The sequence below is a fragment of the Lithobates pipiens genome, unplaced genomic scaffold, assembly GCF_037356315.1.
Source record: "Lithobates pipiens isolate NorthernLeopardFrog02 unplaced genomic scaffold, aLitPip1_a1.2 Scaffold_196, whole genome shotgun sequence".
NCBI classification, from domain to species: Eukaryota; Metazoa; Chordata; class Amphibia; order Anura; family Ranidae; genus Lithobates; species Lithobates pipiens.
The window spans coordinates 111,276-125,251 of record NW_027507768.1 but is presented as its reverse complement, the minus strand read 5'-3'; the positions used below and the strand labels follow the sequence as shown (position 1 = coordinate 125,251).

The following is a 13,976-nucleotide window of genomic DNA, read 5'->3' as shown; positions in this document are numbered from 1 at the left end:
GTGATGTGTGATGTCATGTGTGATGTGTGATGTGATGTGATGTGTGATGTGTGATGTGATGTGTGAGTGATGTGATGTGATGTGATGTGTGATGTGTGATGTGATGTGTGATGTGATGTGTGATGTGATGTGATGTGTGATGTGTGATGTGATGTGTGATGTGATGTGTGATGTGTGATGTGTGATGTGATGTGTGATGTGATGTGATGTGATGTGTGATGTCATGTGTGATGTGATGTGATGTGTGATGTGATGTGATGTGTGATGTGTGATGTCATGTGTGATGTCATGTGTGATGTGTGATGTGTGATGTGATGTGTGATGTGATGTGATGTGTGATGTGATGTGTGATGTCATGTGTGATGTGTGATGTGATGTGTGATGTCATGTGTGATGTGTGATGTCATGTGTGATGTGTGATGTCATGTGTGATGTGATGATGTGATGTGATGATGTGATGTGTGATGTGTGATGTGATGTGTGATGTGATGTGTGATGTGTGATGTGTGATGTGATGTGTGATGTGTGTGTGATGTGTGATGTCATGTGTGATGTGTGATGTGTGATGTGATGTGTGATGTCATGTGTGATGTGATGTGATGTGTGGTGTGTGATGTGTGATGTGATGTGGTGTGATGTGTGATGTGTGGTGTGATGTGTGATGTGATGTGTGATGTGATGTGATGTGTGATGTGATGTGATGTGATGTGTGATGTCATGTGATGTGTGATGTCATGTGTGATGTGTGATGTGTGATGTCATGTGTGATATGATGTCATGTGTGATGTGTGATGTCATGTGTGATGTGATGTGATGTGTGATGTGTGATGTGATGTGTGATGTGTGATGTGTGATGTGATGTGATGTGTGATGTGTGATGTGATGTGTGATGTGTGATGTGTGATGTGATGTGTGATGTGTGATGTGTGATGTGATGTGATGTGTGATGTGTGATGTGATGTGTGATGTCATGTGTGATGTGTGATGTGATGTGTGATGTCATGTGTGATGTGTGATGTCATGTGTGATGTGTGATGTCATGTGTGATGTGTGATGTGATGTGTGATGTCATGTGTGATGTGTGATGTCATGTGTGATGTGATGTGTGATGTGTGATGTGTGATGTCATGTGTGATGTGATGTGTGATGTGTGATGTGATGTGTGATGTGATGTGTGATGTGTGATGTGATGTGTGATGTCATGTGTGATGTGTGATGTGTGATGTGATGTGTGATGTCATGTGTGATGTGTGATGTGATGTGATGTGTGGTGTGTGATGTGTGATGTGATGTGGTGTGATGTGTGATGTGTGGTGTGATGTGTGATGTGATGTGTGATGTGATGTGATGTGTGATGTGATGTGATGTGATGTGTGATGTCATGTGTGATGTGTGATGTGTGATGTCATGTGTGATATGATGTGTGATGTGTGATGTGATGTGATGTGTGATGTGTGATGTGATGTGTGATGTGTGATGTGTGATGTGATGTGTGATGTGTGATGTGTGATGTGATGTGATGTGTGATGTGTGATGTGATGTGTGATGTGTGATGTGTGATGTGATGTGTGATGTGTGATGTGTGATGTGTGATGTGATGTGATGTGTGATGTGATGTGTGATGTGTGATGTGTGATGTGTGATGTCATGTGTGATGTGTGATGTGTGATGTCATGTGTGATGTGATGTGTGATGTCATGTGTGATGTGATGTGATGTGTGGTGTGATGTGTGATGTGATGTGTGATGTGTGATGTGTGATGTGATGTGTGATGTCATGTGTGATGTGATGTGATGTGTGGTGTGATGTGTGATGTGATGTGTGATGTGTGATGTGTGATGTGTGATGTGATGTGTGATGTGATGTGTGATGTCATGTGTGATGTGATGTGATGTGTGGTGTGATGTGTGATGTGATGTGTGATGTGTGATGTGTGATGTGTGATGTGATGTGTGATGTGATGTGATGTGTGATGTCATGTGTGATGTGTGATGTGATGTGTGATGTCATGTGTGATGTGTGATGTGTGATGTGTAATGTGTGATGTGATGTGTGATGTGTGATGTGTGATGTGATGTGTGATGTGTGATGTGTGATGTGATGTGTGATGTGATGTGTGATGTGTGATGTGATGTGTGATGTGTGATGTGATGTGTGATGTGTGATGTGTGATGTGATGTGTGATGTGATGTGTGATGTGTGATGTGATGTGTGATGTGTGATGTGTGATGTGTGATGTGTGATGTGATGTGTAATGTGTGATGTGTGATGTGTGATGTGTGATGTGATGTGTGATGTGTGATGTGTGATGTGTGATGTGATGTGTGATGTGATGTGTGATGTGTGATGTGTGATGTGTGATGTGATGTATGATGTGATGTGTAATGTGTGATGTGTGATGTGTGATGTGTGATGTGATGTGTGATGTATGATGTGTGATGTGTGATGTGATGTGTGATGTGATGTGTGATGTGATGTGTGATGTCATGTGTGATGTGATGTGATGTGTGGTGTGATGTGTGATGTGATGTGTGATGTGTGATGTGTGATGTGTGATGTGATGTGTGATGTGATGTGATGTGTGATGTCATGTGTGATGTGTGATGTGATGTGTGATGTCATGTGTGATGTGTGATGTGTGATGTGTAATGTGTGATGTGATGTGTGATGTGTGATGTGTGATGTGATGTGTGATGTGTGATGTGTGATGTGATGTGTGATGTGATGTGTGATGTGTGATGTGATGTGTGATGTGTGATGTGATGTGTGATGTGTGATGTGTGATGTGATGTGTGATGTGATGTGTGATGTGTGATGTGATGTGTGATGTGTGATGTGTGATGTGTGATGTGTGATGTGATGTGTAATGTGTGATGTGTGATGTGTGATGTGTGATGTGATGTGTGATGTGTGATGTGTGATGTGTGATGTGATGTGTGATGTGATGTGTGATGTGTGATGTGTGATGTGTGATGTGATGTATGATGTGATGTGTAATGTGTGATGTGTGATGTGTGATGTGTGATGTGATGTGTGATGTATGATGTGTGATGTGTGATGTGATGTGTGATGTGATGTGTGATGTGTGATGTGTGATGTGATGTGTGATGTATGATGTGTGATGTGTGATGTGATGTGTGATGTGATGTGTGAGTGTGATGTGTGATGTGATGTGTGATGTGTGATGTGTGATATGATGTCATCTTTGTCTCCTTTTGGGGTTTCTTACAAGTTGTGAAATGAGGTGACCCCGGAATCTGTATGTTTTATATCATCATGAATTGTTTAGGAAGCTGCGATCTTTTTATAAACATTCTTATTCCGGTGTTGGCTTTGTGAATCGAGTGATAATGTTATTAATAATAATCATAACATGACAATAATAACAATAATATTATTAATATAACATGAAGGGATCGCTATGTGTTCAGTATGAGGAGATCATCTCTGAGGATTGCCGAAAGATTTCAGGGAGTGGACAGGAAATGTCACAGAATATAATAATAATAATAATAATAATATAATAATAATAATAATAATAATAATAATATAATAATAATAATAATAATAATAATAATAATATAATAATAATAATAATATAATAATATAATGATAATAATAATATAATAATAATAATAATAATAATAATAATATAATAATAATAATAATAATAATATAATAATAATAATAATATAATAATAATAATAATAATAATAATAATAATATAATAATAATAATAATAATAATATAATAATAATAATAATAATAATAATATAATAATAATAATAATAATAATATAATGATAATAATATAATAATAATAATAATATAATGATAATAATATAATAATAACAATATGGTGGTGAATAGAATACGGAGGGATCTCCGGCATGTTTGGGGAGTTCCTCGGATGACATGAACTCGTTCTCTGCGGGTTGCGGGAAGATTTGTGTATACGCGGACCAGACGCCGTATATGTCGCGGAATATGGTGAGATTATATTAGGGGGGTCTGTGTCTGTTCCTGGCGAGTCTCATGCGGTGTACAAAGTAAAATACCTTCTTACATGGCGCTGTAATAAATCTGATAATTGCACCATCTGGCCGCCGGCAGACATGTGATTGGGATATATTCGGAGGTGGGGGAGGGGGCGACTCATCTGTCCTAATTGAGTTTTTTCGAAATTATTTCACTCATCAGATTTACCCCCAAAACTGTCACTCCTGACCGCCAGAATCTAAACCCCCCCCCCCCCCCCCGTAACCACCAATCCCACAATTCTGTCCATCACACCACGTCCAATCCCATCCTGAGTGCCATACCGGAGCTTACTGCTGAACAATTCACCACCATCAGTCTGAGACCACCCTGAAGAATGACACCCTGACACTTGGGGGTCCAGAACAATGACACCCTGACACTTGGGAGACCAAGAACAATGACACACTCACAATGGGGGTCCAGAACAATGACACCCTGACACTTGGGGGTCCCAGAACAATGACACCCTCACACTTGGGGATCCAGAACAATGACACCCTGACACTTGGGGGTCCAGAACAATGACACCCTCACACTTGGGGATCCAGAACAATGACACCCTGACACTTGGGGGTCCAGAACAACGACACACTGACACTTGGGAGACCAAGAACAATGACACACTCACAATGGGGGTCCAGAACAATGACACCCTGACACTTGCGGATCCAGAACAATGACACCCTGACACTTGGGAGACCAAGAACAATGACACACTCACAATGGGGGTCCAGAACAATGACACCCTCACACTTGGGGATCCAGAACAATGACACCCTGACACTTGGGGGTCCAGAACAATGACACCCTCACACTTGGGGATCCAGAACAATGACACCCTGACACTTGGGGGTCCAGAACAATGACACCCCGACACTTGGGAGACCAAGAACAATGACACACTCACAATGGGGGTCCAGAACAATGACACCCTGACACTTGCGGATCCAGAACAATGACACCCTGACACTTGGGGATCCAGAACAATGACACACTGACACTTGGGGTCCCAGAACAATGACACCCTGACACTTGGGGATCCAGAACAATGACACCCTGACACTTGGGGATCCAGAACAATGACACACTGACACTTGGGGATCCAGAACAATGATACCCTGACACTTGGGGGTCCAGAACAATGACACTGACACTTGGGGATCCAGAACAATGACACCCTGACACTTGGGGGTCCAGAACAATGACACCCTGACACTTGGGGGTCCAGAACAATGACACACTGACACTTGGGGATCCAGAACAATTAAACCCTGACCCTTGGAGGACCCAGAACAATGACACCCTGACACTTGGGGGTCCAGAACTATGACACCCTGACACTTGGGGGTCCAGAACAATGACACACTGACACTTGGGGGTCCAGAACAATGAAACACTGACACTTGGGGGTCCAGAACAATGACACCCTGACACTTGGGGGATCCAGAACAATGACACCCTGATACTTGGGGATCCAGAACATTGACACCCTGACATTTGGGGGTCCAGAACAATGACACACTGACACTTGGGGATCCAGAACAATGACACCCTGACACTTGGGGATCCAGAACAATGACACCCTGACACCTGGGGATCCCAGAACAATGACACCCTGACACTTGGGGGTCCAGAACAATGACACCCTGACACTTGGGGGTCCAGAACAATGACACCCTGACACTTGGGGATCCAGAACAATGACACCCTGACACTTGGGGGTCCAGAACAATGACACCCTGACACTTGGGGATCCAGAACAATGACACCCTGACACTTGGGGATCCAGAACAATGACACCCTGACACTTGGGGGTCCAGAACAATGACACCCTGACACTTGGGGATCCAGAACAATGACACCCTGACACTTGGGGATCCAGAACAATGACACCCTGACACTTGGGGATCCAGAACAATGATACCCTGACACTTGGGGATCCAGAACAATGACACCCTGACACTTGGGGATCCAGAACAATGACACCCTGACACTTGGGGGTCCAGAACAATGACACCCTGACACTTGGGGATCCAGAACAATGACACCCTGACACTTGGGGGTCCAGAACAATGACACCCTGACACTTGGGGGTCCAGAACAATGACACACTGACACTTGGGGATCCAGAACAATGACACCCTGACACTTGGGGATCCAGAACAATGACACCCTGACACTTGGGGATCCAGAACAATGACACCCTGACACTTGGGGATCCAGAACAATGACACCCTGACACTTGGGGGTCCAGAACAATGACACCCTGACACTTGGGGATCCAGAACAATGACACCCTGACACTTGGGGGTCCAGAACAATGACACCCTGACACTTGGGGGTCCAGAACAATGACACACTGACCCTTGGAGGACCCAGAACAATGACACCCTGACACTTGGGGGTCCAGAACTATGACACCCTGACACTTGGGGGTCCAGAACAATGACACACTGACACTTGGGGATCCAGAACAATGAAACACTGACACTTGGGGGTCCAGAACAATGACACCATGACACTTGGGGGATCCAGAACAATGACACCCTGATACTTGGGGATCCAGAACATTGACACGCTGACATTTGGGGGTCCAGAACAATGACACACTGACACTTGGGGATCCAGAACAATGACACCCTGACACTTGGGGATCCAGAACAATGACACCCTGACACCTGGGGATCCCAGAACAATGACACACTGACACTTGGGGATCCAGAACAATGACACCCTGACACTTGGGGGTCCAGAACAATGACACCCTGACACTTGGGGATCCAGAACAATGACACACCGACACTTGGGGGTCCAGAACAATGACACCCTGACACTTGGGGATCCAGAACAATGACACCCTGACACTTGGGGATCCAGAACAATGACACCCTGACACTTGGGGGTCCAGAACAATGATACCCTGACACTTGGGGATCCAGAACAATGACACCCTGACACTTGGGGATCCAGAACAATGACACCCTGACACTTGGGGATCCAGAACAATGACACCCTGACACTTGGGGATCCAGAACAATGACACCCTGACACTTGGGGGTCCAGAACAATGATACCCTGACACTTGGGGATCCAGAACAATGACACCCTGACACTTGGGGATCCAGAACAATGACACCCTGACACTTGGGGGTCCAGAACAATGACACCCTGACACTTGGGGATCCAGAACAATGACACCCTGACACTTGGGGGTCCAGAACAATGACACCCTGACACTTGGGGATCCAGAACAATGACACCCTGACACTTGGGGATCCAGAACAATGACACCCTGACACTTGGGGGTCCAGAACAATGACACCCTGACACTTGGGGGTCCCAGAACAATGACACCCTGACACCTGGGGATCCCAGAACAATGACACCCTGACACTTGGGGATCCAGAACAATGACACCCTGACACTTGGGGGTCCCAGAACAATGACACCCTGACACCTGGGGATCCCAGAACAATGACACCCTGACACTTGGGGGTCCAGAACAATGACACCCTGACACTTGGGGGTCCCAGAACAATGACACCCTGACACTTGGGGGTCCAGAACAATGACACCCTGACACTTGGGGATCCAGAACAATGACACCCTGACACTTGGGGATCCAGAACAATGACACCCCGACACTTGGGGACCCAGAACAATGACACACTGACACTTGGGGTCCCAGGATGGGATTGTTGGGGTCCCGGGGATGGAGCTCTGAGCTCAGGAAGGATACTTTGTATATTTTCACTCTGAATATAACGATCGGCTCCTGGCAGGATATGATGGATGCCGTAATAAATCTCCGATGTGATCGGATGGGGGAGGGGTCAGTGTTCTGCGCTCCGATGTGGTTGGATGGGGGAGGGGTCAGTCCTCTCCTATGTCCGCACACAGAAGAGGGATCTATGAGTTGCTCGCCACTCATCTCCTCGCTATGGGCGTCCTGGCTGTGCTGCTGGCTGTCACCTCTCCGGTGAGTGGGGGGGAGGGGCTCATGCACAGTGCAGCTCACAGAAGCTTCTTCTACAAGAGGTTGAGATTTTATGAACTCTCATTTTTTTCTGCCTGGAAAGTCTCCTCCATGTTATTCAATGCGTCCGTCTGCGCTATTCAATGCGTCCGTCTGCGCTATTCAATGCGTCCGTCTGCACTATTCAATGCGTCCGTCTGCGCTATTCAATGCGTCCGTCTGCACTATTCAATGCGTCCGTCTGCGCTATTCAATGCGTCCGTCTGCTCTATTCAATGCGTCCGTCTGCACTATTCAATGCGTCCGTCTGCGCTATTCAATGCGTCCGTCTGCTCTATTCAATGCGTCCGTCTGCACTATTCAATGCGTCCGTCTGCTCTATTCAATGCGTCCGTCTGCACTATTCAATGCGTCCGTCTGCGCTATTCAATGCCTCCGTCTGCGCTATTCAATGCGTCCGTCTGCTCTATTCAATGCGTCCGTCTGCACTATTCAATGCGTCCGTCTGCGCTATTCAATGCGTCCGTCTGCTCTATTCAATGCGTCCGTCTGCTCTATTCAATGCGTCCATCTGCACTATTCAATGCGTCCGTCTGCACTATTCAATGCCTCCGTCTGCGCTATTCAATGCGTCCGTCTGCGCTATTCAATGCGTCCGTCTGCGCTATTCAATGCGTCCGTCTGCTCTATTCAATGCGTCCATCTGCACTATTCAATGCGTCCGTCTGCTCTATTCAATGCGTCCATCTGCACTATTCAATGCGTCCGTCTGCGCTATTCAATGCGTCCGTCTGCACCATTCAATGCGTCCGTCTGCGCTATTCAATGCGTCTGTCTGCGCTATTCAATTAGTCCGTCTGCACTATTCAATGCGTCCGTCTGCGCTATTCAATGCGTCCGTCTGCGCTATTCAATGCGTCCGTCTGCACTATTCAATGCGTCCGTCTGCGCTATTCAATGCGTCCGTCTGCACCATTCAATGCCTCCGTCTGCGCTATTCAATGCGTCCGTCTGCACTATTCAATGCGTCCGTCTGCACCATTCAATGCCTCCGTCTGCGCTATTCAATGCGTCCGTCTGCACTATTCAATGCGTCCGTCTGCGCTTTTCAATGCGTCCGTCTGCACCATTCAATGCCTCCGTCTGCACTATTCAATGCGTCCGTCTGCCCTGTATCAAGCAGATTATGGGCAGAAAAAAAAACTGTGTGGGGGGAGCAGGGGACAGACATGACATTGGTGATCTCTATACCCCCCTGTGTGATCTCTGTCCCCCCTGTGTGATCTCTATACCCCTTGTGTGATCTCTATACCCCCTGTGTCATCTCTTTACCCCCTGTGTGATCTCTGTCCCCCCCGTGTGATCTCTGTCCCCCTGTGTTATCTCTGTACCCCGTTTGTGTGATCTCTATTCCCCCTGTGTGATCTCTGCCCCCCTGTGATCTCTATCCTTCCCTGTGTGATCTCGATCCTTCCCTGTGTGATCTCTATACCCCCTGTGGGATCTCTGTCCCCCCTGTGTGATCTCTGTCCCCCCTGTGTGATCTCTGTCCCCCCTGTGTTATCTCTGTCCCCCCTTTGTGTGATCTATATACCCCCTGTGTGATCTCTGCCCCCCCTGTGGGATCTCTGTCCCCCCTGTGTTATCTCTGTCCCCCTTTGTGTGATCTCTATACCCCCTGTGTGATCTCTGCCCCCCCCTGTGATCTCTCTTCCCCCTGTGTAATCTCTATACCCCCTGTGTGATCTCTATCCCCCCTGTGTGATCTCTGCCCCCCCCCTGATCTCTGTCCCCCCTGTGTGATCTCTATACCCCTTGTGTGATCTCTATACCCCCTGTGTCATCTCTATACCCCCTGTGTGATCTCTGTCCCCCCCGTGTGATCTCTGTCCCCCTGTGTTATCTCTGTACCCCGTTTGTGTGATCTCTATTCCCCCTGTGTGATCTCTGCCCCCCTGTGATCTCTATCCTTCCCTGTGTGATCTCGATCCTTCCCTGTGTGATCTCTATACCCCCTGTGGGATCTCTGTCCCCCCTGTGTGATCTCTGTCCCCCCTGTGTGATCTCTGTCCCCCCTGTGTTATCTCTGTCCCCCCTTTGTGTGATCTCTATACCCCCTGTGTGATCTCTGCCCCCCCTGTGGGATCTCTGTCCCCCCTGTGTTATCTCTGTCCCCCTTTGTGTGATCTCTATACCCCCTGTGTGATCTCTGCCCCCCCCCTGTGATCTCTCTTCCCCCTGTGTAATCTCTATACCCCCTGTGTGATCTCTGTCCCCCTGTGTGATCTCTGCCCCCCCCTGATCTCTGTCCCCCCTGTGTGATCTCTATACCCCCTGTGTGATCTCTGTCTCTCCTGGGTGATCTCTGTCCCCCCTGTGTGATCTCTGTCCCTCCTGTGGGATTTGTGCCCCCGTGATCTCTGTCCTTCCCTGGGATTTCTGTCCCCCTGTGTGATCTCTATCCTTTCCCTGTGTGAACTGTACACTGTAAGGGGGGGGGGGGGGGTCAGTGATTATTTGGGGTGTACTATAGGGGGGATGTGTTGTATATGGGGGTGATAGATGTGAGACATTTATATTTCCTTGTTCTGGGAATAATGAGTCATGTATTGGGGGATCTCTGTGTTGTTGGGGGATCTCTATGTTGGGGATCTCTGTGTATCTTGGGGATCTCTGTGTTGTTGGGGGATTTCTGTGTATCCAGGGTGTCCCTGTGTTGGGGGATCTCTGTGTTGGGGATAATTCTGTGTTGGGGGATCTCTGTGTTGTTGGGGATCTCTGTGTTGTTTTGGGATCTCTGTATTGGGGATCTCTGTTTTGGGGATAATTCTGTGTTGGGGGATCTCTGTGTTGTTGGGGATCTCTGTGTTGTTGGGGGATTTCTGTGTATCCAGGGTGTCCCTGTGCTGGGAGATCTCTGTGTTGGGGAGAATTCTGTGTTGGGGATCTCTGTGTTGTTGGGGGATCTCTGTTTTGGGGGATCTCTGTGTTGTTGGGGATCTCTGTGTTGGGGATCTCTATGTTGGGGATCTCTGTGTATCTTCGGGATCTCTATGTTAGGGGATCTCTGTGTATCTTGGGGATCTCTATGTTGGGGGATCTCTGTGTATCTTGGGGATCTCTGTTTTGTTGGGGGATCTCTGTGTATCTTGGGGATTTCTGTGTTGTTGGAGATTTCTGTGTTGTTGGGGGATTTCTGTGTATTCAGAGGGTCTCTGTGTAGCTTGGGATCTCTTTGTTGGGGGATCTCTGTGTATCTTGGGGATCTCTATGTTGGGGGATGTCTGTGTTGAGGGATCTCTGTGTTGTTGGGGATCTCTGTGTATTTTGGGGATCTCTGTTGTTGGGGATCTCTGTGTATTCAGAGGGTCTCTGTGTAGCTGGGGATCTCTATGTTGGGGGATCTCTGTGTTGTTGGGAGATTTCTGTGTATCCAGGGGTCTCTGTGTATCTGGGGATCTCTATGTTGGGGGATGTCTGTGTTGGGGGATCTCTGTGTGTTTGGTGGATCTCTGTGTTGTGGGATCTCTGTGTATCCAGGGTGTCTCTGTGTAGCTGGGATCTCTATGTTGGGGGATGTCTGTGTTGGGGGATGTCTGTGTTGTTGGTGGATCTCTGTGTTGGGGATCTCTGTGTTGTTGGGGATCTCTGTGTTGTTGGGGATCTCTGTGTTGTTGGGGGATCTCTGCATTGGGGGATCTCTGTGTATCCAGGGGGTCTCTGTGTAGCTTGGGATCTCTATGTTGGGGGATCTCTGTGTATCTTGGGGATCTCTGTGTTGTTGGGGGGTCTCTGTGTAGCTGGGGATCTCTATGTTGGGTATGTCTGTGTTGGGGATCTCTGTGTTGTTGGTGGATCTCTGTGTTGGTGGATCTCTGTGTTGGGGGATCTCTGTGTTGGTGGATCTCTGTGTTGGTGGATCTCTGTGTTGGTGGATCTCTGTGTTGTTGGTGGATCTCTGTGTTGGTGGATCTCTGTGTTGGGGGATCTCTGTGTTGTTGGTGGATCTCTGTGTTGGTGGATCTCTGTGTTGTTGGGGGATCTCTGTGTTGGTGGATCTCTGTGTTGTTGGGGGATCTCTGTGTTGGTGGATCTCTGTGTTGGTGGATCTCTGTGTTGTTGGTGGATCTCTGTGTTGGGGGATCTCTGTGTTGGGGGATCTCTGTGTAGCTGGAGATGTCTGTGTTGGGGGATGTCTGTGTTGGGGATAATTCTGTGTTGGTGGATCTCTGTGTTGGTGGATCTCTGTGTTGGTGGATCTCTGTGTTGGTGGATCTCTGTGTTGGGGGATCTCTGTGTTGTTGGTGGATCTCTGTGTTGGGGGATCTCTGTGTTGTTGGTGGATCTCTGTGTTGGTGGATCTCTGTGTTGTTGGTGGATCTCTGTGTTGTTGGGGGATCTCTGTGTTGTTGGGGGATCTTTGTGTATCCAGGGGGTCTCTGTGTAGCTGGAGATGTCTGTGTTGGGGGATGTCTGTGTTGGGGATAATTCTGTGTTGGTGGATCTCTGTGTTGGTGGATCTCTGTGTTGGGGATCTCTGTGTTGTTGGTGGATCTCTGTGTTGGTGGATCTCTGTGTTGTTGGGGGATCTCTGTGTTGGTGGATCTCTGTGTTGTTGGGGGATCTCTGTGTTGTTGGGGGATCTCTGTGTTGGGGGATATCTGTGTTGTTGGGGGATCTCTGTGTATCCAGGGGGTCTCTGTGTAGCTAGAGATGTCTGTGTTGGGGGATGTCTGTGTTGGGGATAATTCTGTGTTGGTGGATCTCTGTGTTGGGGGATCTCTGTGTTGGTGGATCTCTGTGTTGTTGGGGGATCTCTGTGTTGTTGGGGGATCTCTGTGTTGGGGGATCTCTGTGTTGTTGGTGGATCTCTGTGTTGTTGGGGGATCTCTGTGTTGGTGGATCTCTGTGTTGTTGGGGGATCTCTGTGTTGTTGGGGGATCTCTGTGTTGGGGGATCTCTGTGTTGTTGGGGGATCTCTGTGTTGTTGGGGGATCTCTGTGTTGGGGGATCTCTGTGTTGTTGGTGGATCTCTGTGTTGTTGGGGGATCTCTGTGTTGGTGGATCTCTGTGTTGTTGGGGGATCTCTGTGTTGTTGGGGGATCTCTGTGTTGGGGGATCTCTGTGTTGTTGGGGGATCTCTGTGTATCCAGGGGGGTCTCTGTGCAGCTTAGGATCTCTATGTTGGGGGATCTCTGTGTATCTTGGGGATCTCTGTGTTGTTGGGGGGTCTCTGTGTAGCTGGGGATCTCTATGTTGGGGGATGTCTGTGTTGGGGGATCTCTGTGTGTCGTAGGTCGTAGGTAGTATATAGGTAGTGTGTGTGGGTACAGGCAGTATATATGGTATAGGTAGTATATAGGTGGTGTATGTGGGTACAGGCAGTATATATGGTATAGGTAGTATATAGGTGGTGTATGTGGGTACAAGCTGTATATATGGTATAGGTAGTATATAGGTGGTGTATGTGGGTACAGGTGGTATATATGGTATATAGGTGGTGTATGTGGGTACAGGTAGTATATATGTTTAGGTAGTATATAGGTGGTGTGTGTGGATACAGGTAGTATATATGGTATAGGTAGTATATAGGTGGTGTGTGTGGGTACAGGCAGTATATATGGTATAGGTAGTATATAGGTGGTGTATGTGGGTACAGACAGCATATATGGTATAGGTAGTATATAGGTGGTGTGTGTGGGTACAGGCAGTATATATATGGTATAGGTAGTATATAGGTGGTGTGTGGGTACAGGCAGTATATATGGTATAGGTAGTATATAGGTGGTGTGTGTGGGTACAGGCATTATATATGGTATAGGTAGTATATAGGTGGTGTGTGTGGGTACAGGCAGTATATATGGTATAGGTAGTATATAGGTGGTGTGTGGGTACAGGCAGTATATATGGTATAGGTAGTATATAGGTGGTGTGTGGGTACAGGCAGTATATATGGTATA

The 13,976-nt window shown here is 47.4% G+C and overlaps 1 protein-coding gene across 1 annotated transcript in view; it reads left to right on the top strand.

The window, feature by feature from the left end:
* Window positions 1–7,911: 7,911 nt before the first annotated feature.
* The window catches only part of SCTR (secretin receptor), a 66,725-nt gene continuing 60,660 nt past the window's right edge, over window positions 7,912–13,976 (top strand). The window contains exon 1 of the mRNA XM_077493992.1: window positions 7,912–8,019. Coding sequence (XP_077350118.1) covers window positions 7,927–8,019 — 93 coding nt within the window. The 5' untranslated portion in view covers window positions 7,912–7,926. The remainder of the gene's footprint in view (window positions 8,020–13,976) is intronic.